The sequence below is a fragment of the Nomascus leucogenys genome, chromosome 6, assembly GCF_006542625.1.
Source record: "Nomascus leucogenys isolate Asia chromosome 6, Asia_NLE_v1, whole genome shotgun sequence".
Taxonomy (NCBI): domain Eukaryota; kingdom Metazoa; phylum Chordata; class Mammalia; order Primates; family Hylobatidae; genus Nomascus; species Nomascus leucogenys.
The window spans coordinates 64,301,977-64,327,108 of NC_044386.1; the positions used below are offsets into that span (position 1 = coordinate 64,301,977).

General features: G+C 42.2%; 1 protein-coding gene across 7 annotated transcripts in view; it reads left to right on the forward strand.

Annotated features, from left to right (window-relative positions):
- The first annotated feature begins 2,653 nt into the window (after positions 1 to 2,653).
- The window catches only part of MEIS2 (Meis homeobox 2), a 210,231-nt gene continuing 187,752 nt past the window's right edge, over positions 2,654 to 25,132 (forward strand). For 4 of the 7 annotated variants that reach the window (XM_003272806.4, XM_003272807.4, XM_003272808.4 and 1 more), the window contains exons 1-7: positions 2,654 to 3,735; positions 5,006 to 5,238; positions 6,782 to 6,923; positions 7,597 to 7,647; positions 8,626 to 8,676; positions 9,468 to 9,617; positions 19,179 to 19,293. In XM_003272806.4, the coding sequence (XP_003272854.1) occupies positions 3,724 to 3,735; positions 5,006 to 5,238; positions 6,782 to 6,923; positions 7,597 to 7,647; positions 8,626 to 8,676; positions 9,468 to 9,617; positions 19,179 to 19,293 (754 nt within the window). In that variant the 5' untranslated portion in view covers positions 2,654 to 3,723. Of the gene's footprint in view, positions 3,736 to 3,998; positions 4,299 to 5,005; positions 5,239 to 6,781; positions 6,924 to 7,596; positions 7,648 to 8,625; positions 8,677 to 9,467; positions 9,618 to 19,178; positions 19,294 to 25,132 lie in introns of those variants that run through there. The other 3 variants (XM_030814343.1, XM_030814342.1, XM_030814341.1) reach the window with 1 other exon arrangement.

Sequence of the window (25,132 nt, forward strand, 5' to 3'; positions counted from 1 at the left end):
GCAGAGGTTCCACATGAAGTTCATCTTAACAAAAAAAGGTTTATCAAGGACACTGAGGAGTTTCTTTTAAAAAGAAACGTAACTGGCACTTATTGAACAAGACATTTAAAACAACAATAATCCTATTGGCGACGATAAACTTAAATTGTCAAATTGAATTTAAGAATAATTAGAAGAGTAAAAACTGAGTACAAACTTCTCAGCCAGCGGCGCTGCACCGGGAACTTGGACCCACCAACATCAGCAGCTTCGCAAAGTCGAAAAGGCTCCGCAGCGAGAGCAGACTGTTGTTGTTTTCCCCTCCTCACCCCGCCGCCCTCTCAAACCTCCCGGTCCCGGCTAAACTGAATTCGCGTAACTGTCGATTGAAATAAAATTCTGGAGACCAACTTTTTCTTTTCTCTTTCATCTTCTTTTCTTTTTTACTCACCTTCTCTTAAATGTCGACGAGCAACTCAGCAACAAATAAGGATACTTTTAATCTTGGAGTTCTTCTAGGAAAAAAAAAGAGGACGTGGAGGAAGTACCCTCCCCCCAACCTTCAGATTTCCTACCCGTCGGCTCTAGCAGGCTTGAAGCCGGGCAAAAAAGAGTGGCTGAAAACCTGGGCTACACTCTCCTCCCTGAAGCTCCGAGAGTCCGGCCGTCCCTGCTCCGGCCATTGGGCAGAAACCTCGCGGCCCACAGCCCCTTTCCCTGGCAGCGCGCTATCCGCGCCTCTGCCAGCCCCTTCGCACTATCTTTCTTTATATGTGAGGGCCGATTTCCCGCAGACATCATTGTTATGATGGCTCATTTAATCAAACTGTTTAATTGCTCTGGTAATCACTATCATCATCACAGGTGCTCAATCATTCATCATTTTTGGAGGGCTTTATTGACCTCCGGAGTTCATTCCTCAGCCCTATTAAAACGAGGCCAAATTTCTCCGACTCCGCTTGGAGTCTCTGCAGGCTGCAATCTTAGCCTAGTTTCTGTTGCTCGAAAGCTTACAGTGAAACAGGGAACATGGAAAGGGGGCCAAAAAACAGAGCCCTCCCACCCGCCCTCCTCCCCGCTCTCTCTCTCTCTCTCTCTCTCACACACACACACACACACACACACACACACACACACACACACACACAGAGTACTTTATTCTCTCTAATCAACCTCCCCCACCCCACCCTCCCTCCGCGGGAATGTCGGATAGACGCGGCGCGCAGAGGACACTCTACTCTCCACTTCCCAGAATAGGTTCAAAGTTGGGGACGGGTGCGGCTGCTGGAGAACAACAGTCCGCTTTCCACTCTCTGAGCCAGGGACTGGGAGGGCGAGAGCGAGAAGTTGGGGAGAGGGCGCGCTTCCAGCGCCTGTCCGGGCCCGGCCACGCCACAAGGGGCCGAGGGGCAGCGGGGGCTACTGGGCTGCAAGGCTTGCGCGGGGTGACCGTGGCTCCGCCCCCAACTCCGGGCTCGTAGTGATTGACGCGCGGCCGCCGGGAAACCAGCTGCGCAGAGGTGAAGCCTGGTGCAGCTTGGGCCAGGGAGGGCAAGGCACCGGCCACAACTAGTTTCCACCCAAACGGTATGGGGTAGTTCCCTTCCTTTCCTTTTCCTTTTTGGAAAAGTTCTTTCGGAGCTGGCCCCATCTCCCTGACCCCGCGAAATCGCCCCTGTGTAATTAACACAGCCATTAGCAGGCGTTACCGCGGCCCGCCGCTGCGCCTCGGGCGACCACAACAAAGCTGGGCTGTGAGCGCCGGCCACTCCTCCTCGCCCGGCAACTTCTTTCTCCCCCTCTCTCTCCATCTTTTCCTCCTGTGCTTCCCAGCTCTGAGTGAGATCCACTTTGGAGACGCACACTAGTCGCGCGCGCGCGCGCACGGGCGCACGCGCACACACACACACACACACACACACACACACACGCCCTTGGCTACATCGGACCCAGATGACTGCCTCCTCACTTCCTCCCTCCCGATTCCGCCGCGGCCCCCAAAGACTCTCGGGGTGGCCCCTTGTCCGCACCGCTTGGAGGGAGTGTGCTCTGAGTTAAGCTGGTCTCTTCTGGTCCTGGAGAAAAATGAGTATTGACAAGGTTGCTGGATCTGCGCAGAAAAGAAAGTGCCACTTAATAAAAAATTTAGCCCGGCAGTGGTACCGTCTGCAGAGCTTGCTGCCCTTGGACGTTAGCAGGAAGCCTTCGGGTGCTGTAATCGGCGGGCAGAGGAGAGGGAGGCCGCGGAATTAAAAGGAACAAAAGCTAGAGCGCCATGCCAAACGTCCCCGACAAGACCCAGTTAGGCAGGAGCCGGGAGTGATGGGAAAATGAACTAGAAGTAAGTTTTTTTAAAAAAATGAAAAGATCTGAGGCGGTACCGTACTTTCCCTGTGGTTTTCTGCAGTTTTCCTCTCTGCGCTCTCCCTGTCCTCTTCTCTCTCTCCCCCTCTCCCTCTTTCCCTGTTCGCGCGCGCGCGCGCACAACACACGCGCGCACGCACACACATACACACACACTCACACACACAGACACACTCTCCCCTTCCTCCACCCCGCCGTCCCCCATCCCCGTGAAGGAGCAGGCTCGCTGATTTGCTCGGGTCCGCCCGACTGGAGCCTCCCCTCCCCCTCCCGCCCCCCGCCCCCCCAGCCGGGGCTGTCCGATCGCTCTCGTTGCATATCAGAGGCTCGGCGCGGCGCGCTCCTCCTCGCTCCCGCTCCCCACTCCCGGGATGTGTCTCCGCCGTACGACGGGCTATGGCCACCACGACTTCCGGGTTCCGTCATTTCGTTCTCCCGCCGCCGACCCGCGCCGCCAAACTGAGGCTCTTCAATAAGCCAGGCAGCAGCCAACCTGCCAACACCTACTGACACTCACTCATCTCCCAGAGAGAGAAAGAGAGCGAGAGAGAGCGAGCGCGAGTGAGAGCGAGCGAGCGAGCGAGAAAGAGAGAGAGGGAGAGACAAAATACCTACCAGGAAAGGGGGGGAGGAAGTCCAATTTTTGCAAACTATTCATTTTTTTTCTTGATTTTTCTCACTGCTTTCTTTGAACAATACTTTAAAGAGAGAGGATCGTATTATAGATACCGCGGGGGCAAAGCTAAAAAAGGGGGGAGGGGGGAGGAAAAAATTCAAGAAGCAGAAACCCCTCGCGGAGTTTTACTGGAAGAAAAAAACGGGTCTGAAAGATTCCTCCTCTTCATCATCATCAACCATCATTCATTCACTACCTTGACATTCCGGGCTTTGATTGACAGCTGGAGTGGCAAAAAGCCATGAAACACGACAGTTCGGTTACATGTGGGCTGCTGACGGGCCGCTCGTAACCTTCAGTTCGGGGGCTTGACAATTTTTTTCTTCTTTTTCTTCTTTTTCTTTTCTTTCTTTTTTTTTTTTTTTCCAACTGAGGGGAAGAGAAGAGAAAGAGGGAGAAAGGAGGACCGAAGAGGAGGAGGAGGGGAGGGGGGAGGAGGAGGAGGTGGAGGAGGAGGAGGAAGATCAGGAGGAGGAGGAAGAAGAGGAAAAAAGAGAAAAAGAAGAAATATCACAGAAAAAAAAAACTCTTCGTTGTCTAGACTGGGCTTTTTTTCCCCCCTAAAAAATAACATATTGGAGAATTGGGAGAAGTCTCTTTGGTTTGGAAAAAAAAAAAAGGAATCTTCAGCCTAGATCACTTTCTTATCCGGACTGGGATATTAAATATACGACACATCCAGGAGTTTATTGGAGCGCAGACTGATGGCGCAAAGGGTAGGTTTAAATCTCCAACACTTACCTAGATATAAATCCTCTCCTAAGAGGGGCCTGTCCCGATGCCTCCTCTCCCTTCAACGCTTCTGCTGCTGCTCGCTGTTTGATGATGGCGGCCAGTATTTTAAAAAATAGCAAAATTATTCATCGGCTTCTTTCCCTCCCGTGCCTCTGCGTGTGTGCGAGTGTGTGTGCGTGCGTGTGTGCGTGTCTGGGCGCGCGTGTTCCAGCGCTGTGCGAGCGGGCGGGCGGCGAGTGCGTGTGAGTGGTGTGTGTGTGTGCGTGTGCAATCGTTACACGCTTTCGCCTCGCTCCAGCTTTTACCCCAGCAGCGCGATTCCCCCGGTTCTCCTGCTGCCGCTGCTGCGCCGCTGCCGCCGCTGCCGCCGCTGCTCGCGCGGCTCGGGGCGGGCACGGGCTGCGTAGGAGCCGCCGCCGGGGCCGCCGCTGGGGCCGCGCTGCCGCAGCCGCTGCGCCGCCGCCTAGACTACTAGCCTGGGCTGCTTGTTTTGTCTCTGAAATTGACAAGGACGCAGGGAATCCGCTGCTAAATAATGTTTCTGGTAACTTTCACGTTATTCGCCCCCCCCACCCTCCGCTCCCTGCCCCCGGGGAGGCACTGGCCCTAGTCTTTCCTAGTCCTCGGCGTTCTCGTGCTGATTATTAGCGTTTTTCTTCTCTTTATTTTGTTTCATTTCGCCTTTTGATTTATTGGATCCTCGGAGGAGGCGAAGGGGGGTTAGGGGTGGGATCCGGGGCTTCCTCCTCACACTAACTCCACTTCTCCCTCCGTTGGCTCGCTACGGTTCTGTTGCCTCCGGCGGGAGCGGGGCCTCCCGGCGCCCCCTCAAATCCCCGGCCTCGCCGCCTCCTCTTCCTTCTCTAAACGTTGCTCTTGGTTCATGCTTTTTCATTTTTAAATTTAATAACATTTTTTCCTCACAACTTTTAACTTCGTTGTTTTGGCTGGTTTGGTTTCTGTGTGCTCAACTTGTGCTCGGTACTTTTCTCCTTTCTGACTTTGTTTTTATTTTTATTTTCTCTCTCTCTCTCTCTCTCTCTCTCTCTCTCTCTCTCTCTCTCCCCCTCTCTCTCTCTCCTCCTCCTCCTCCTTTCTTACCTCTCTCCCTCCCTCTCTCTCTCTCTCTCATCTTTATCCCTTCCCCTCTTTTCTGTTCGCCCTCTTCTCCCTGCTCTTTTTCCCTTTCCACCCCCCTCCTCTGTTCTCCCTCACCTCCTGCGCCTCCTCCCCCTTCCCGGGTTCTGACAGTACGATGAGCTGCCCCATTACGGCGGGATGGACGGAGTAGGGGTTCCCGCTTCCATGTACGGAGACCCTCACGCGCCGCGGCCGATCCCCCCGGTTCACCACCTGAACCACGGGCCGCCGCTCCACGCCACACAGCACTACGGCGCGCACGCCCCGCACCCCAATGTCATGCCGGCCAGTATGGGATCCGCTGTCAACGACGCCTTGAAACGGGACAAGGACGCGATCTATGGGTAAACCGACCCCCCGGACCCAGCTTACTGTGTGTGAGTGTGAATGAGAGTGTGTGTTTGTCTCTGTGGGGGTGGGAAGGTGGACCACTAAGTGGGGAGTTCTTTCTGCATGGTGGGGGGCGGGCGCCGCTTGCCTTAGGAAAGGACCGTGGAGGGGGCCTGCTCTTCTGCCCCTGGAGTCAAAGCCCCGAAGAACTAGGCTCTTTCGCTCCCACAGCCCGACCACTCCGGACCCCACAGCCTGGAGTGACTGAGTCCCCAGAATCTTGCCGGGGCCTTCTCCCCGAGGACAGGATTCCTGGCCAAAGGACGCAGGACTGCTGGTTTCAGGTCCCCTAACAGAGGCCTTGACGAAGGAGAAAGTTTCCTGCCGATGAGAAGCAACTTTGGGGTTTTTTTATTTTTTATTTTTCTTCCTTCTGTTTCCTACTGAGGGTCTGGGAGTCACTAAAAGCAGCTTGAGCTGGGATCAGGGCTGCTTCTGTCGGCCAGGAAGTCCTAATCACCCACTTCTTAATTCTCTGTAAATAAAGGGGGCAGACCTTGAAGTGCAGCGAGGTGGAAGGGACTGTTGCTTGCTTGGAGCCGCTCCTACGGGGAGTAAGGAAGATGGCTGGAAATTATTTTATATTCTGAGAGCACTTGGCGAGGGGTGGGATGCACGATCCTAACGTGTACCACACGAGCTCTTCCGGCAGAGGGTAGGTGGGCAAAGCGACGGGATGCCGAGGGGAGGGGACAGTGGGTAAACAGCAACTGAGCCCCAAGCCAGAGGCCGCAAGCATCCCGAAGTGTGGCTAAGCCGCCCGGAGGAACACAAAGGGCATACGCGCACGCACACTTACAAGTTTTAAAACGCGATTTATTTATTTTTGTCCGCTGCAACGCTGGGAGAAATGTGGTCTTTGGAAGGAAGCTCTCCAGCGTGTAACCTTCCTATTATTTTGGCCCCCACACTGTGGCTTTAGTAGAAGTGGAGCAAACAAGTTTATAAGGCAAGGGGGGTGAAGAGATTAGAAGACCATTCTCTTGTATTTAGGAAGTGTCACTGCGGTGTGTATGTAGGTGAAGCCTTTGGCCTCGTCTGAAACGCCCATTAAAATGCAGAGTTAAAACTATTTTTTTTTTTATTTCAAACAGTGTTCCTTTCTTGGGAGGTCAGGGCTGGGTCTCAGGGGTTGGTTCGGCGGCCTCCGTAGTGTGGGGAGTGGATCAGAATCGACTCGGGCTCCAGACTGCCTGAGCGTCTCGGATGTTTCATTACGTTCCAACTGAGGCTGTTTTTATTTGTCGGGCTGCAGTGGCCGGGGGCTTCTCTGGCCAGATCTGAGGGACCTCTGAGCTGCGGGAGAGGGCCAGGCCCTTTTCCCTTTCTGTTTCTGGCTTAGGCTCGGCTGATGGAGGAAGGGTTGTAAAGTGTGGTGCGTGCCTGTTGTATTAAAGAAGGACTCCACACCCTCCAAACTTGTTGATTACAGTTCTTGCTCCTTCCCCTCTGCACCCCGTCTCTGTGTGTGTGTCTCTGCGTGGCGCTGCCCGTTAGGCACCCGTTGTTTCCTCTGTTAGCTCTGGTCTTTGAGAAGTGCGAGCTGGCGACCTGCACTCCCCGGGAACCTGGAGTGGCTGGTGGAGACGTCTGCTCCTCCGACTCCTTCAACGAGGACATCGCGGTCTTCGCCAAGCAGGTCCAGCCTTCTTGATCCACTCAACTTCGGGCAGTCCCTCACTACCCCTCCCCTTTCCTCGGAGCTTTACTTGAAAGGAGGAAAGGCCAGGGACACCCTATCTGTTCCTCTGGCCCAGTCCGCTCTCTACGCCTCCTCCCCATCCCTGAGCCTGGGGGCGAATTGGAAGTGGAGATAAATATGGGTGTTTGTTTTCCCCCCCAGCAGGAATACAGGGGCTCGACCCTCGAATTAAAGTTGACCTGCTCCTAATCTGGGGCTTGGCCTTTTTCCCCCGCCTCCAGCTACTTGAACAAGAATTGGGGAGAGGGGCTGTGAGGGACACGGGAGTGCCCGGGAGGCAAGGAAGCTGGGCGCCTCTCCGAGCGGTCCCAGGCAGCAGTGGAGAGCCACAGCCTCTTGGACGGCTGGATATGGAACTCGGGGCCCTGAGAACGACCCTGAGTTCCTGGCTACAGCTTAGTCGTACCAGGTCCCCCTTAATGGGGCCAGGACCAGAATGCCCTGATTCTTCTTCAGCGACTCCACTAATTTAAGGCACCAGTTTCTTTCTTGTATGTTGCCAAAGCCCCTTTCCTCTCATCCGCCATTGCCCTCCACCGTCCCCATTCTCACATTTCAGTTTTCTTATTTTAAATGGGGTGATCGTTCAAGTTGACTCTGTTTCTTACAGGTTCGCGCCGAAAAGCCACTTTTTTCCTCAAATCCAGAGCTGGACAATTTGGTAAGGCTCTCTGTTCCTTGTTTTTCCCCAGCCTTTGCCGTCTCCCATGCCCAGAAGCACCCACTTTCTGCTGGAGCTCTGGGGATTTAGAACAGAACCCTCTTTTGGAGCTCTAGGGAGAGAGGGAGGAAGGGAGCAGCTTAGAGCCCCCGCACGGGAGCTGGCGAGCGAGGAGCAGGATGAACGCGGTGGGGAGCGAAGCCCAGGGAGGCCGAAACGGGAGACCCAGCGCCGAGAGCGCTAGCAAATGTTTCCCAGGTCTCGGCCCCAGGAGTAAACTGCGAGAAGTGAGTTATTTCCTCTGTTTGCCGGGGCAGGCGGCCGAGCCCCGGGCGGCTAACCCGAAGGATGTAACCACTGGCACGGCTGAGGGCGGGCTGGGGGTGGGGGCTGGGGGGCAGTGAGGGGCAGGCCAGCGCAGGCCACTTTTAGGTGCGATTCTTTTGCTAATTTGCACGATTTCAATATTAAAAGTACTTAAATCCGCTTTCAAAGGCCTTGCCTCAGCATTCATCTTGAGTATTTCCTTCTTTAGTGAGGGAGGATTTCGCTGGGTATGCTGTTCTAAAAAGCTTTTTCTATCCTGAGAAGCGACCTTTTTTTTTCTTTTTAAGAAAAAAAAAAAAAAAGTTGTCCTGAGGTCGAGGGAGGGGATGTTTAAAGAGGACTAAGAGGAGAAAAAAGGCCTGGCCCGAGGAAAGCAGTCTTACAAATAGCACAGTGAACATCAGGGGGAAAGATATTAATGCTTATGCTCAGGTTGAGTCAGATTCCTACCCTGTGGCCAATGAGGCAGAGACGATCAGTAATCACTTGATTTTTCTGACTATTTCTTAATGTTTAAGTTTTTCCTGGCCACCTGCCCTTTTCTTCTCCCCAGCCCAACTTTCTCACCACCATCCTCACCCCACTTCAAACCCCAAGACAGGACCTCAGAGTCACAGAGCTCTAACTCCATTCCCTGAACTTTTCTTTCAGATGATACAAGCAATACAAGTACTAAGGTTTCATCTTTTGGAGTTAGAAAAGGTAAGCAGGAAATAACACTCCCCATGTTGATTAAACCACTTCCCTCTCCTAGTTGAGTTGGGATGTTTTTAACAAACCTCTAGTGTGAGGGATTGAGCACCTGGAGATTTTGAGCATGTAACCATGTCCATCCTTCAACTGGCTTCTCAACACAGGAGCTCAGAGGGTGGGTGAATCAGGACAGCCTTGCCTTTAAAGTAGTCTCCTCCTCCCCAGTATTCCCCTCAGGCATTCAGGATTATTTTGAAATGCAGCAAACCATTTATGTTACTGGACACTCGGCCTGCTTGCATCTTTATTAGCTCAGCTCATCCTGGGCCCTGGGTTTGCATTAGGTGCAGGCAGAGTGAATCATCCTTGCTGGGTGTCTTTACGTTGCTCTGCAGCTCAATTACTTTCCCCTGAAAACATACGAGTCCCCTAGCTTATAAAATCACAAACGTTAATGCTCTCCCCAGTTCCAATGTTGTAATGTTATTACCAAATCAGATTTAATTCTCTGGACTCCCAGTCTGAACCCAGTTATTTCCAGTCCTATTTCTTTCTCTCTCTATTGTAACTTGTTGCTCAGAGAAGTCTCTGGAGAATAATATCTGTTGCAACAATTACTCTATTGTTTCCTTGCCTTCAACTATTACACCCTTTAATTAGAGTTAGTTTGGAAGACATCACGCTGTTGCTCTTTCCAAATGTAACCTTGCAACCTGGTATTTGTCCTTTCTAAAAATGAAACAAAACAACAACAACAACAACAACATGAGCTGAACCCTCCACCATGACCTTCCTTCTAGGTCCACGAACTGTGCGATAACTTCTGCCACCGATACATTAGCTGTTTGAAGGGGAAAATGCCCATCGACCTCGTCATTGATGAAAGAGACGGCAGCTCCAAGTCAGATCATGAAGAACTTTCAGGCTCCTCCACAAATCTCGCTGACCATGTAAGTCTGCTAGCCTTTGGCAATCTTTTAAGGCCACTGGGCAAAGCATTATTTTAAACTTGTTTTAACATCTAGCTCCACTGATTTAGTTTTCTTTTTAAATGACTCCGTCTCTTTTGGGGTCTTTTCTTCTCTTTCTTGCTATCTCTGCCGTACCCTTCATTTTCATTTCTCCTTTCTTGGACCCCCTCCTATTTATGTTGAGAGCCAAAAAACCAGAGTTGATAGAGTGATTCGTGCTCCTAATGTGTAAAATTTTCTGGATTTGGTGACTTGGGTGTTAGCAAATTCTGTTTGATATAGTCACCACTGTGTTTTCTGCTTTCTTAATTTTGTGTAATCATTGCAGCAGGGATAGAAAGAAGCAAGACAGTTAGCTGGACTGGTCTGGAGAGAGAGGACTGAAGGAAAGAGAATTGAGTGAGTGCCGATTTCCTAGTATCTCACAGAGATGACAATTCTGAGAATTATTGGCAATCTTGCACTGCATTCGAAATAAAAGGGGTGAACGAACACATTACAATTCTCAGGGCTTTTGCTCTATAGAAACTTATTGTCAGAATAGGGACTTTACTGCCAAATGCCTGAAGCATCTTCATAATAAAAGACAGTAACCTTGATGAACCAATTATTAACAATGTATTGCAGTAAGCTGAAGGGAATTATGATTGAGTAACCATAGGTTAGTGGTTGAATTTTAACACTTTAACAGTTGGTGAATGAGGATGGAGAGTATAGTAAGAAATGACTGTGTATGTCAGGCCAGGAAAGGAGATTTCTTTCTATTCTCTCTGTTTCTAATCCTATTTTGGAACCAATCTAGTGAGTCTGATGCTAAAAACAAAAAAAAAAAAAAAAAAAAAAAAAAAAAAGCATATGTAGTGAGACTGAAAATTTGAAAAAGAAGCAAAGAGAAGAAAGATTGCAGCTGGTAGGAAAGGCAAGAGTGGCGAGGTTAAAGAGTGGGTGTGAACAGCAGTTTTATTTATAGGAACTCAAGCCTGGAAATGGGGGACAGGGTGTCTATAGATTACATTCAGTTGAACTCACAGCCTAAATAATATAAGCTGTAGTTTAATTACTTTGTGGCCAAAATATTAATTTGACACTCTGTGTGAGTTAAACAGGCATTAAGGCTTGAAGACAGTTTGTCCCTACCTCCCATCCTAATTCCTGACTGGTATGAGAAATGAATTGGGATGCCTTAGTATAAACCTTCTATGAGGTTCTTCTCTCCCCTGCTCTAAACAAAAGATTTGAAAATATGCAGTCATAGATTTTCATAATTAACCTTTGCACTTGTATGGGAAGTCAGCCTAAGAACAAAAGTTAGAAAAAGTCTAGAAAAGAAAACTGCAGTCTGGGATATCCAGTTCTGTGACAGAATAGATACTACAGTGTTGAAGGCTCCTATTCCTATCTCTTTGCCTTACCTTTTTCCATCACGGTGAGGGAATCTTTGGTGATCTCCTTTGTATACTGAGTGAATGTAATGAAATCAAAAGGATGCAGCAGTGGTTATAGAAAGTTTATTTGCTGATCTGTGGCTCTGCAGTGTGTTGTGGTCCATGAGGCATGACACTACCTAAGAAATATTTATCTTTGTTGTTTTTTATGTGTTTATTTTCATTGTTTTCTGTTTCTAAATTTATATTTACTCACATTATTGGGAGAATGGGGAGGGATCTATTTACGTGGTTTGTAAAATGAGAGGTTCACAGTTCTCGGAGCCAAAAGCTTTTCTCATGATATTTCTAGGAGTACCTACTACTTAGTTTTCTAAAACAGTTTATTGGCAACTGTTTTTCCAGTGGATGTATACAGCTAGACCATGTTGATGTTTACATAGAAAAGATAAGATAAAATAGGCTGTTTAAAGTATTGGCTGATAGACAATATCAATTTATGAGATTATTGTAATATTTAAATACCCACTCAAGAAGGAAGTTGTACCTAAGAGAATAGTGCTTTAATAATTTATCAATCATCATCTTTGGATAAAAGAGTCAACTGTAACATTTGTTGCTCTCCTTTCAGGCCCGCAGTCAAGTAAATATGACAACTGATTTATTCTGAACCCATGAGGGCTTGCACCTCATTGGGTGTCATAATTTAAAGCCTTTTATTTCCTAGAGATCTGAACTATAACATTTTTACTTTAGTCCCCTGCTATTTGTTTTGAAAGGAAGCAATAATTTGTTCCACCAGCACACCAAGTAGAGAATGGAGAGATTTGCCACAGACTTGTATTTTATGCAGGGAAATCAGAGAAAACCTTGGAGAGTTTTCACCATTTTTGAGACTTTTGTACCATAGGTGTATTGATTGTATTCATGTCCAGGCTTCCCCCTTCAAAGCAAATCCTCTTATGCTTTTCAGCCTCTTCTACAAAGTTGCCTTCCTTCAAACCCCTAGCCAAACACAAAGTAAAAATAACAGAGAACCACTACCTGAAAAGTGGTGCGAGTGGGACATTTTCAGCATGTAAATGTGCCCAATTTGAACCTTCAGGTTTATTTTTCATTTGCTTTGATATGCATATTTAATACATTGCCCCAGGCTGGATCTCATTTGGTGAACACTGGTGCAGGGGTGATGATGAGCCACTTCAGAAAGGCCCAGACAGCGCGTTGTTTTCTTGTTTTATCTGTTGGCCCACTATTCTGATCTACTGAGCTTCCTCATGGTTTTATTTGCACATGAAATGCTGAGAGCATTTCAACTTATTGGCTATGAATAATGACAGCTAAAAAAGAAGTGTAGTTAATTTGTTGTATGCCAAGGTTTCTCTTGTGGAGGTGACAGTTTGTGACAGCTGTTTGACACCCCCAAAACACATACACCTCTATTCTTATTAAGTGGTATCCAGCTTCATTTTGTGTGTGTGTGCGTGTTTAAGGAAGGAACGTGCAAGGAGAGAGAGAAAAGCAGAGGGAAATGCATCAAAAGCAAAATATTAGGTACCAATATAGTTTCAGTATTCTTTAAAAGAATTTGAAAATGTAAATAAATAAAAGTAATGAATATAAATATCTTCAAAGCAAGCATATTGGCAGACTTAAGAAAAAGTTTTATATATTATTAGTAAATCCTGTCAATTTCACATTTCATAAAGTTATATAAATAATTTGATATAACAGATGCATTAAAAGAAGACAACCATAATATTCTTGCTTTCCATTCCTTACATCCAGTGAGGTTACTGAGTTTATTCATTTATTATTAACACTTATATATGATGGGTGTAATGAAAAGAGGAAGTTTGGAATTAAATAGAAAATAAAATATGCAATATTGATTACAATTTTGTTTAGCAAATTTATAATGCATGCTTATGTTTTTAACATAATGTATTTTGTCTTTTACTATAACATAATAATAATATTTATAGGTAGGAAAGAGCTATTACAATATTTTTGGAATATTGGTGAGAAAAAAAATATATAATAGTCAAAGGAAATAGAACTCTGTTTTCCAGCTACAGTTCATGTTAGTTTCCTACACATTCAAATTTATCATATTTAAAATAAATATGTCTAGAAAACAATTTTTAAAGAAGTTTCAACTTGAAAACTGCTGTGAAATGACCAGCTTTTTCTAGTTTGTGGAGTTTCTGAATAACAGGTGATACTCACATTATCTATTTTACACAATTTTAGATCAAGTATTTAGACCTAGTACAAAGAAAATATATCCTCATATTTACATGTAAAGATATTACATGTAAAGTTCAGACAAATGAAATCCACTTGCTTGAAGTATATTCTCTGAGCTAAGCTCTGTTTGCTTGAAGTGCATACAGTTATACAATTATATTGTTATTCCTAGTTAGTGGTCATAAAGAGCTACATTTTTATTTTATTTGAAAGAATTCAGTAGAGGAAAGAAAATACAATTATGTCTGTTAACAGTTAATAGCAGATACCTTAAAATTGCCTGGATCTACTAACATCACTAAGAAAAGAAAAATTATTGTATATTTATATTTTGAAAGCTGTAATTTAAATGAAGATATTCTGGTGTTTTCTTTTGCATCTCTGAATATATGAAGTTTATGTTCACACAGTTTGTTTGTTTGTTTGTTTGTTTGTTTGTTTTTTCAAATGGGTTAGGTCAGAGAGGAGACTCTCCAGAATCTTATTTCTGACAGAATATGGGCAAGTAAATCTAGATAAATTCAATTACTACCTGAAAAATTAGAGGGAAGTGACAGTGAGGGGTGGGATAGGTTCAAGTGGTTGTTCTATAGACTATCAAGGGGGAAATAAGAAATTGGATAATAATAGGAATAATATGAATGCTTTATTTCATTTGCTAGTTTCTTATGTTTTAGTGTAAGGTGAGACCTTATGGTATGCTATTCAGAGCCTCTGGGGCCTATTCCGATAAAGTTCTACTTCTGAGCTCTGTCCACCAACTCAAGGAAACATGGCTGGGTGCGTGGATTTTCTGTTGTGTTGCTGCTGCGTAGTTTCTGGTGGTTGATAGCTTTCTTAATTCCCCATTAAGAATAATTATACTATTTAAATCATTTAGATTGTGCAGTTGGAGTATGTTTTCAGTGTAACTGTGATGAGATGAAATTAAACAAAGGTTGTACTTGACAACCACATAGACATTCACTATCAGATTTTTTGAAAATTGGCAATCTTTAATTCATTTTCTTTTTTTAATACTGAATGTTCTATGGAATATCCCAACACAATTCAAAGTTGTAAGAGGCATTTTATAATATGGCATTACACCAACAATACGAGACATTTTTGTCTTCTCTAAAAGTTGCTCGATTAAATGGAAAAATCATTTGCAAAGGGTACTTGCCACTTCTATGAGAGTTGCTTACATGCTAATCCCAAAGCTTAATAGAGAGGTAGAAGTGCAGAGGTGAGGAAAGGACCCCAGCTCTATTTACATTTTTAAAGAATGAGCCCAGGTTCTGAAAGCACACCTAGGTCTCCTGACTTCTTATGTCAACTTTACAATACCGTAGTTGAAATTCCAACATTTGTTCAAACCATGAAATTAACATTTTTAACTTCTGTAGACTTCAGTACCCCAAGATAGGAGTCCTTATTTTATTTTTAAAAATAATTTTTGCATAATGTTAATTAGGAGTTAAAACATTATAAAGTTATGGGAAATAAGTAATTTAATTATGTATGTTGATACAAGTATATCTTCCCTTTGTTGTTTAAATATATTGAGTCAAATTAGTTGTACATGCTTCATTTACTGATTAAAATATCTTTATGTATGTTTACTATTACTCTCTACCTATGAGCACATACCCTGAGTTACTTTATTGTATTTTCCAAGTTTACATGTAATTTTTCTCTTGATGTTATATAGTTGTGTAGGTTCTAGAAGTTATCTGGTCTAACTTCTTAATTTTAAAGAAATAAAGGAAATGAGCCCCATAGAAATGAGGTACATCACTTGCTTAAGTTCACCTGGCTGGTGAGAGGTGGCATGCCAGTCTTAATTCCAATCTAATGTCTTCTTTCCTATACCATGTCCATTGCATTGCCTTTTCATTTGGGATCTAAAATGAGTTTCAGATTATTTTAGATAGAACTTGTATGTGGCATGGCCTTTGCTTTTCTCCTTGAAGCTTCATACATTTTACTTCTCCATTCAGTTTTGTGTTTATTTACAAACGCTTTATACATTTTACCGCACTGGCCCCATGGAAGAACCATGTGCCATGTGGAATCATTTAAGTAGGGAAATAACACCAATTCACCGAGACTTATTAAGTATTCTCTTATAGGTAGGTCCCTCCTGGAAATGCCATAATGGTTTAAAATGTTACATTTCCAGTGTATCTGCAACTTCAACAAGAGAGGCACACATATGATTTGCTTCCTCTGCCCAGAGACTCCTGTCCTCTCTATGCTCTTTTCTAGATTTAGCAAAATTCAATGATAGTGCTAAATCAATTTTTTTTTTAACTTTCAAGGGAGAAAACCCTGGCAGAATTGTGTTTTCTAGGGAAAGCTGTGTGTAAATGCGAAACAGAGTAGAGCAGCAGAGCGCTCTCCTGTGGCCCCACTACTACAAGCTCTGCCCATATTGTCTCCTGCTTTTATATTAATTACAACTTGCATTATCAGCTGTGAGTCTGTAGCCCAGCAAATAGAAAATACTGCCCCTAGAGACCTAGCTTCTTGTATCTATTTTCCATCTCCTTCTATTGTGCTCCACTCAGTATTCACTGCTTTTCTCCTGGTAACACTGCTCTGTAACACAATTACGTAAGAGCAAGAAGAGTACCATATTTGACTCCCAATTACTAAAGCCACTGGGAATAGAAACATGTTCACTCCTTGCCCTCGGGTGTCTTCATGATTTTTTTGGCTGGAGAACAGGACATATGTTGTGGCATGCATATACCTGAATGCTCAGTCATACACGTGCACCCGGCGAGCATTTCTCTTTATTTTTCTACTTGCATCATGTGTTTTTACATGCTTTTGTATGTCACTTTGGTTTCAGGATTCACTAAACTTCTGCATATAATTTGGCAGAAAGCCATGCAATTTTTCTTGAAGGATGGAAACTTGTAAACTCTAAGGGGAAGAATAGAAGAAAGGAGTTATGATATAAACAAATATTTTAATCTCAGGGAAAACAAATTGTTAAAAGTAATAGGTTTTGTCCATCCATGTCAGTTACAGTTTTTTATGACCAAGGAGGAACAATTTTTTATTGACCAGATTATCAACATTTGTATTTGTATATGATCACATCACCACCTCGTGTAGCTCAATACAAACAACTTGTGGTAACTCCTCAGCCTTGAAACCCCAGAGGGATTTATCTGTTCTTCCTTCTTTCAAATCAGATGACTATCGTGTGATACTCCTTAGTTGGTGTTCAGTCTCTCAAACAAGACCATAATATTTGAGACACTCTATGGGAAATAAACATGACACTTTTTCAGGAGAGCATTTTCAAAGAGTGAGAAAGAAAAGAGGGAAGAGATAAGGGAATGGTAGGTTAAAGAGTGAACTTAAGTATATTTTGGGAATGGGCAGAAAACCAAAGACCCAATTTATTTGGAAGAACCAGCTGCTCTTAAAAGTAATATTTGCTTCTGTGGCTTATTTTTCACCCCTTTACTTTAGAAAACATCTCCTTCAGATACCATTGAAAGAAATACACTGAATTATAAACGAATGAGGCCTAACTTGAAAACTCAGCACCAGTTTAGCTGATAGGGACAAACCAGTGTTTTCAGTTACAGGAAGTCCTTCTGAGTGATCCCTTCAAATCAATGCAGCGCCTAAACAGAAAGACTTGCTCCGGCTTCATTTAAACGATTATATAATAGCTATTGGATGACATTTGCCTTAAAACATAGTTGAGGTGTTAGTGGTTAATTATTGTAATTTTCATGAGGGGTAAGGAGCTTTTATAGCAGCCGGCTTAATAAAAAGCCTGCAGTGCATAAAATTAACATCATTGCTGTATACGATGAAAAGTTTAGCTTAGGTGAATATGTTGCAGCTATTGCATTTTCTAAAAGAAGGCTCTAGCCTGTGTTGTTGCAGGACTAAACTCACACCATGCTATTGTTTCTTTTTCTTTTCTTTCTTTTTTTTTCATGTAATTCTTCTAGCTCTTTATCTCATTACCAAGCGGCAAACAGCTGACACGAAGAGGCTTCAAAGCTCGAGGAGCCCCTGTATTCTGTTTGCCTTTTGCTTGAAACTATTGGAGTGGTTTCTAACTTAGATAAAAAAGAGAGCTCACAGGCATGACTTTGTCTTTACACAGGCAGCAGAAAACCTTGACTTTTATTTTATTCTACTCTATTGCATTCCCTAATCTACTTTCTCAAACATATCCTTATTTTGGAGATCTATACCTGTGCCATATTTATAGTCACAAAATTTCTGCTCAGGGTTTTCACTTTGAATCAATTGCTTGCCTGATAGCAGTGCCAGTAGCATTATTTTATATAGATGTTATTAATCCATAGAGCTCTGGGTTATTATTTCATAATCTATCAAAAATGCCAAATATTAATTCACAGTCAGTTTGCTGCAGATCTGTAGGGGGAAAAATAAGTTTTGTAGTTCCAAATAAGAACATTTCCCTATTTTTTCTCACCTTGGTTTCTTATTTTATTTTGGTAACATCATCCGTGCTATATGTACACTGTAGAGTTGATGCTGAGAAAAATGAGACTGACTTCTTTTCTTGATGAACTATATATAATGGCAACATGGCAAGATTACTTTCCCTTGGTCAAGAGGTTTATTTGTTGCCTATACCCAGGTGGCTCTGTCTGAATTCTTATTTACCAATTCTAGTAAGAAATAGTGTATACTTTGATTGTTTTGTTTAGTGATATACTTTGTATACTTTGATTGGTGTATACTTTGTATACTTCAGTGTATACTTAGATTCGTATATACTTTGTATACTTTGATTGGTTTTGAGGAACTATTTTGCCCCTTCCTCTGGCCCCCAAATCATTCACTTGCCAGTAGGTCTGTGGGCTTAATTGAAGTCGTCATATGCAGGTGACAAGTGTACAGCTCTGGCTTTAAGGCTGGACTGTTTCATATGCTGTTCCTCCTCTCCATTTCTGCCAGAGGAAATTCCATCTCTTGCCTGCCTTCATGTGGTGCTGATAAAGTCCTTCCTGTACATTAGAATTCCTGTTTTCCTTTAAGCAACAGCAGGGCATTGGGAATGATCAGGAAAGGGGAGGAGGAACATAAGAAGAATATACTCAGCCAAGTAGCATGAGCTATAACTCTTGGTTTGCCTTGCGTGTCCTTTGAAACAAGCAGTTCTTCTAGGAAAAAGCACTGCTCAGTGAATTTCAAGCTTCCATGAAGCTCAAGTGAAACTCCTCTCTAGCTTACTAGATGGCCAGTAGTTCACATGTGTTTCCTTTTTTTAAATTACTCCTACAAATTAAAGCAAAAATCAATAATTTATTAGGTATTGATGCAGTGATTAATATCATTACCCTTGTTGGTTATATAGTCTCAGTTGATAATTTTGAGAGTTTTTATAGGCTGTTTTAGGGCAATGCATTTGAAAGATGTCAAGGGCTGTCCCATATATTGTGCAGCCTGTAATTTTTTTAATGGAGTCATTGAATTTTGCAGATGTGAATGTTCTGAAGTACTGAGTGTCCAAGAGCATCGGGACCTATTTCTTGGAAGAATGTACCCTAATTAAGATAGTGAGAGTAAAAATGACTTTTACATTTTTCATTTTTTTTTTACTTTAGAAATTAACTTTGTTTAGGTTTAAATTTGTATATAATAAAATTTACCCATTTAAAGTGTATACTTAAATTAGTTTTAACCAACATACACACTGGTGTAACCATCACCACATCAAGTTCTAGGGCATCTTTTCTTTTATATACCTATTACTAAAAAGACAGCACACCATAACATGGCATGCGTATATGCCTTTAGCCACAAATACTAATATGTATACATTTTTTTGTCTCTTTCTGTGCCGTTCCTCTTGGTTCTTCATTTATGGCTGAAATGGTAACTGTGGAAAAATTTCTTGGCATCCTGACATCAGAACCCTTCTTCTTGGCGAGACCACGATGATGCAACCTCAACCCACTCAGCAGGCACCCCAGGGCCCTCCAGTGGGGGCCACGCTTCCCAGAGCGGAGACAACAGCAGTGAGCAAGGTAAAAGGTCAAACATTTTCCTCGTGCAAAGTAGGCATGACTAAAATAACTTCAGTATTTTATGATATCGGTACATCTGCCTCCATGTAAACAGGAGAGTGGCAGGTTATGGAGTAGAATCAGCTGCTATTTAAAGAGACAGTGTTTCCTCTTCTTAACTTACTTTCCTTAAAAAGAGAAATCAAAGTGAGCTGTCTAATCTTTAAGTAGGCATTACAATAACAATTGATTAGTTCTGCCAATTCTTTTACAAATTTGGTTATCTACACTTTATTTCTGTGTGTATAAGTGGAATCACAGGCCTACTTTACTGCTGTGATGCAGTAGCTTGAATTGTGCTATAAATAGCATATTTTGCCTGTAATATGAACTATAAGCATTCTCTATAATCAAGCAATTATGCCTCTTTAAAGCACATAAAATTTAAAAATCTGTTCTTATTAGCTCTGGAAATATTGTGGAATTTTACATGGAATTTTATCTTGGGAAGGTAGATTTTGAAATTCTTAGAGGATTATTTGTCCCCATTTCCATTCAGCTGACATGGTGACTTTTGTCACAAGTCCTAAAAATTAGAATAATCAGAGGGCAAGGGGGACATCAACTGCAGATGTTGAGGAAGCCTAGTGCAATTTAGAATAAATTTTACTATTTAAAACTCACCTATTGCACAGAGAGCAATTATATATTGGTAGGAATGACTCATTGATGGCTAAAATGATAATTTAAAGGAAGATGCATTATTGAATGTGGGCCAGGGAAGTGTATAGATTTTACTTTTTAATATTTTACATTAGATGGTGTCTGATCTCCTAGGTCTATTTCATCTCTATTATGACCGTGTTTATGGCCACAATATTTAAGTATTAGACAGGCTTCCAAGTAGAGGACAGTTTAACAGCTCGAGCTGTAGTTATATATGCCATTTAAAAGAGGGTGTTGATGTAAGTAGGGTGCCCTCTGTCCTCCAAGCTTCTGACTAGGAATTTTGGATTTCTGAGGTTCTAGAAGAGTCTAGAAAAATGTCCTTTCTAGGATGCCATTCACTTGTGAATGGGTCCAAATTAGAATCTAGGTTTAAGCAAATTGAAACTAACACAGCGATGAATCCTATCAGACGGCAAATTATGGAAGAACTTGCAAATTGCACCTATACAATATATACTGTTTTATATACTGTTTTATTCTACCAGTTAGTTTCTATATAAAAGATAAGTAAATTATAAGGCATTTTCAAGGTAACTGGTACATAGGGTCAATGGATCTGCAAGCAATGACTTAACTGTGGTTCCATGTCACAGTGATGGACTTCTCAGCATGGTTAAATCTGGAAAGCTTTCTGTGACTCCATCCTTCCCACCACCCCAAATTGCGGCGACACAAAGGGTGAAATGTATCTATTAATAAAAACAAAATACTCTAAACATTGTATAAAAGAGGGGAAAAGGAGAAGCCGACTTAATGGTCTAATGAGGCTATCTTCCAGAGACTTCTTGTGTGTGAGGCTCACTTTGACCTTTCGCTTTGCTCAGGAGCCCAGCGCCTCATTTTTCACATTCTTGCAATTACGTTAACGCTTCAAGCATTTCTGACTCCAAGTCAGCTAGCAACACCAGGCATAACTCAACACTGTGAGTTTTTCTCCTCTCTGTAGATTCATTAACGGGTCACCAAGGTCCCAACTGAAATTTAAAACTGACTGGTTCTGTTGGGTTAGTTGAGTTATGGCAAGGGAGATAGCAAGAAAGGGCCAGAGAGAAGAGGAGGTGGGAGAAAGAAGCACCCAGGGTTTGCAGCGGGGATTGCTTGCAATAACGAGCAAAGCATCAAGTTTTATCGTTTCAGTTATTTAGTTTTGTTTTTTAGGAAAGAGAAGAATTCCGAGACTGATATATAGGTAAAAACAGTCACACAAACTTCTGTGCTGTGGGTAGATGCACCCACTTATCCAGTGTTGAAGGGTTTGATCCCTGTAGGATTCTGTTCCTTTAATCATATCTCTGTGGGATTAAAGAATGGACATGGTAGCTTACGTGTATGAGTACTAGAAAGTCAGTCATTTTACTGTATCGAAGTTTGAAAGAAAAAAAAGGTATGATTTCTATAAAATGGGGACTATTTTGGCATAGAAAATTTCCTAGCTGGCTTACCACATCAGTGATTAAAACAGATAGATAAGGGCATTCTGGCTTTTTACAGCAGACTTTAAAATTTGAAGGCCAGACTTGAGTGTATGTCGTCATACTCATGCCTATATTAGTCTTTTAAACAGGGTTTCAAGGTATTTTTATATTTTGTCCCACCGAATTGTCCAGAGTAGTTTCAATGGGAAAGATTAATTATCTGCTTCAGGGCAAAGTCAACAGAGATATTGACTGAAATCGCATATGCTTATCCTAGGTTAAATCTTAGGGTTGATATATAATGGAAAACGTGGGAGAGAAATTTATGTCCTTAGTATTAAATATATTATAATGTTTCATTGGAAATCAAGTTTGTAGTTTCGCAAAGAGTTTTCATATTTAGAATTTATTAGCAAAACAGGCATATGGAAAACTGTAAAATGATTCAGTTTCAAAACAAATTATGATAAACACAAAAAATAGGGATGAATTGTACTAAATACAATGTTTTCATACACATTTTAAATTAAACTTTAATAGCCACATGCTATAAAACAATACACGTATTTATGTTGCTTTATAATTTTTGTGATTATGTTTACTATGATGATTCATACAAACTTTACTTTGGAACCTAAAAATACCTTGTTTTACGACCTGATAGTGAAACAGCCACAGTTACACAGGTGAAAGTTCATCTTTTCCTCCATAGTGTTTCAGCAATGAACCAAAAGGAGGAGAAAAAATGTATATCACATTTTTAAAATATCATAAGAAATAAACTTGGTAAAATGTGAAACCTGACTTTACTATCTTTCAAAGAGCACATGTCTAACAGTAAGCTATATAAATATGAACCAGACTTTTCATTCACTGATTTCTCTTGCTAAAAGCAGCCAAAGGAAGGGAATTTGTCTTGTTAGTCACATTAGACTGAGGAAGAAAATCTGGTTTTTCAAGGATAGAATTAGGGTGCAGACTTGGAGCTCTGGGGAAGTAACTGGGCCTCTCTGTGTCTGGCTTCCCATCAGTAAAATGGGGTTTGATAATAAGTCTAGGGATCCCTAATTCTGTACCTGCTGAGTCAAAAGCTGCTTTGTATTTCACTGTGTATTTTGCCAGAGTAACGACTAGGAAGCAGCCCCTTGTTCCTAGAGCACTTTGAGAGCCTTAGATGAAAGGCACAATGTATGTACAAAGTATTATTATTATTGATGGGTTTGTGTAGCTCCCATTAACGCTGATGGGAGTTACGCATGTGAATTGGCAAGAGAATAGACCCCTCAGTGTTTAGAGCACATGAAATTTACATTTTTTCCAGTGCTGTAATTGAGATGTTGACAAATTGGAGAATATTGATGAGCCTTTGTTTTAAGTATTTCGTGCCAAGTTTGTTTTATTTTTCCTGGTTTGAACAATGGTATGGGTTCAGCCGCAATGAATAAAAAGGGTAGAGTAAAGATAACTTTGTATTTCAATATTTTGATGTGCCAATATGAAATAAATTGTCTTAGGCAAATGGAATATGCTGTTTTAATCATTAGCTATGCATGAAAGAAAAATTGATGTTGACATCTTTGCTGTAAAATCGTTGTAATGGGGCCTTCCTTACAATTCATTTTTGTAAAATTCATTTTGTACATTTTGCAGCAATTGAACAATCCCTGCACTGTGAATAGGCAGGATTCCCAGAAATACCGAGACAGTTGGCCCAGTAACTGCTGAGCTCACACTGCACACCACACGCACGTTAACCATACTGTTGCCAGACCCAGTTAACCTAAATACGTTAGCATTCTAGAATCTATATTGCTCTAATCTTTCAGGACACAGGGCTGTACAAGCCAGCATAGTTCTCCCTAAGTCTGCCACCTACCACGTCCCTCTGTTGATGTCCCCATCTATTTTCCAGGCGATGAGGCTAGAATTCCTCATAGCTAGATGTTTATTTATGTATTATACAGTTCTTTAGCAATCATGGGGTTGAAACCTACAAATATCTCCTTAGTAGTGAATGTAAGTGTTTATAGGTAAGCAAATGTCTAAAATAGTATTGCACTTTTGAGCTTATAATACATGTTATAGTTATAAAATAGTATTTTTTTCCCACCAAAGTATTCCAGTTATATATTTAAAGAGGAGGAGGGGGCTTCAAACCCACTTACTGTGGGTCCTGAATATGTTCTACTGGGATTTCTTATTCAGTCTAGGAAAACTCTGTCAATGGAATGTTTTCATAGTGGCGGCAATCTCTTTAAAATAACCCTAAATACAATATGACAGATGCCATCTGGCATAATCTTTTGCTAGTTGCTTTTAACTTTTATTTTTCCTAGAGCTAAGTTCATCCCAAACTGGTCACTTACTGTTATGATAAATACAATGACATTTTTTTTTCCTTCCTGTCCTCCTAATTGTGTCAAAAAAATTCTGAGACTATAATTGATAATTGAACATTGCCATAGAATAAACTGTTGTATATGGACTATTTACATTGCATTTGCTTTCTCTTTTTCCCCCCAGATAAAAGTTAAAAGAATGCCATTCTTTAACCATCAGCAAACATCCAAAGATTTTTTGTTGATTTTCTCAAGACTTTTTAGAGTAGTAACTATTAGAAGTAAAATTAAATTCTTCTAATAAATAAATGCTCTAGGAGCATGTAATGGTGCCCATAAATGCTTAAAAGCTTTCTATAATTGCTGTTAATTTTGACTAATTTCTTCCTATATGTATCAACTTACTTGAGAAACCCAGTGTTGAGATTTCTAGATTTTTTTTTTAACTTAGTCATGTAAAGGGATGTCTCCTGATGCCAGTTAGAGTTTAATTTAGAGTAGTAATTAAACTTGAATACTGCCTCATAAACAAAAGATAAACAATAAACCAGCCACGTTCCCTGCTGTTTCATAGCTTTCTTTCCCAGATGTTTTAGCCTGATAATTTTTACACAGTGAACTACCTAACATGGAGTTTTGTGGACAGAGGTAGAAAATGAGTTTTCTTTTTTTGTTTTTTGTTTTGTTTTGTTTTGTTGGTTGTTTTTTCCTGGCAATCCTTTTTTCCTTCCAAAAAGCAAAATGCAAAGGATTTTTCATTATTGAGATTTTTTAAAACTCTGGTGAAATAGATATTTAAAGGAGATGTGCTTTAATGGCAACTATGGTTTTTTTTTCTTAGATATAGCTTTTTTTTTTTTCAAAATTAATTTGGTCATGAATGTCTTTCACACCTGGTAATTGAAAGAGAACCATATTTTTATTTAAGTAAAATCTCGATAATAAGTCAAAGAAAGAAAAGCTTGACAGTGGGGAATTTTTCTTTTTACCCTTCTTGCCACTTCTCAGCGGTATGCATTCCCACCCACAGCCAGTGTTACTCTATGGCCCTGCTCTTCCTTGGGCTACAGGGGTTTCTCTGTCCAGTTCTAGACCCTTCCACTGTCAGCCATGATCTTTCTAATTGTCAGGTACGAGTCAGCCGTTCAATGCAGAAGCCATGTTATTTTCACTGGGTGGGGTAATTACTGAAAGCTGAGAATAGCTGCACTAAAGACAGAGGGATACTTTCATGATCCCATTAGCATAAGAGTGGGTAAATTATTCATGCCAAGTGAGGATTCTATGGGGAAAAGTATAGTTAATGCACATAGTTTTTAAATGTATCCCTTTCTGCTCTGAGACTAAATTCTTGTTGGAATCAGTTCTCAGACATTT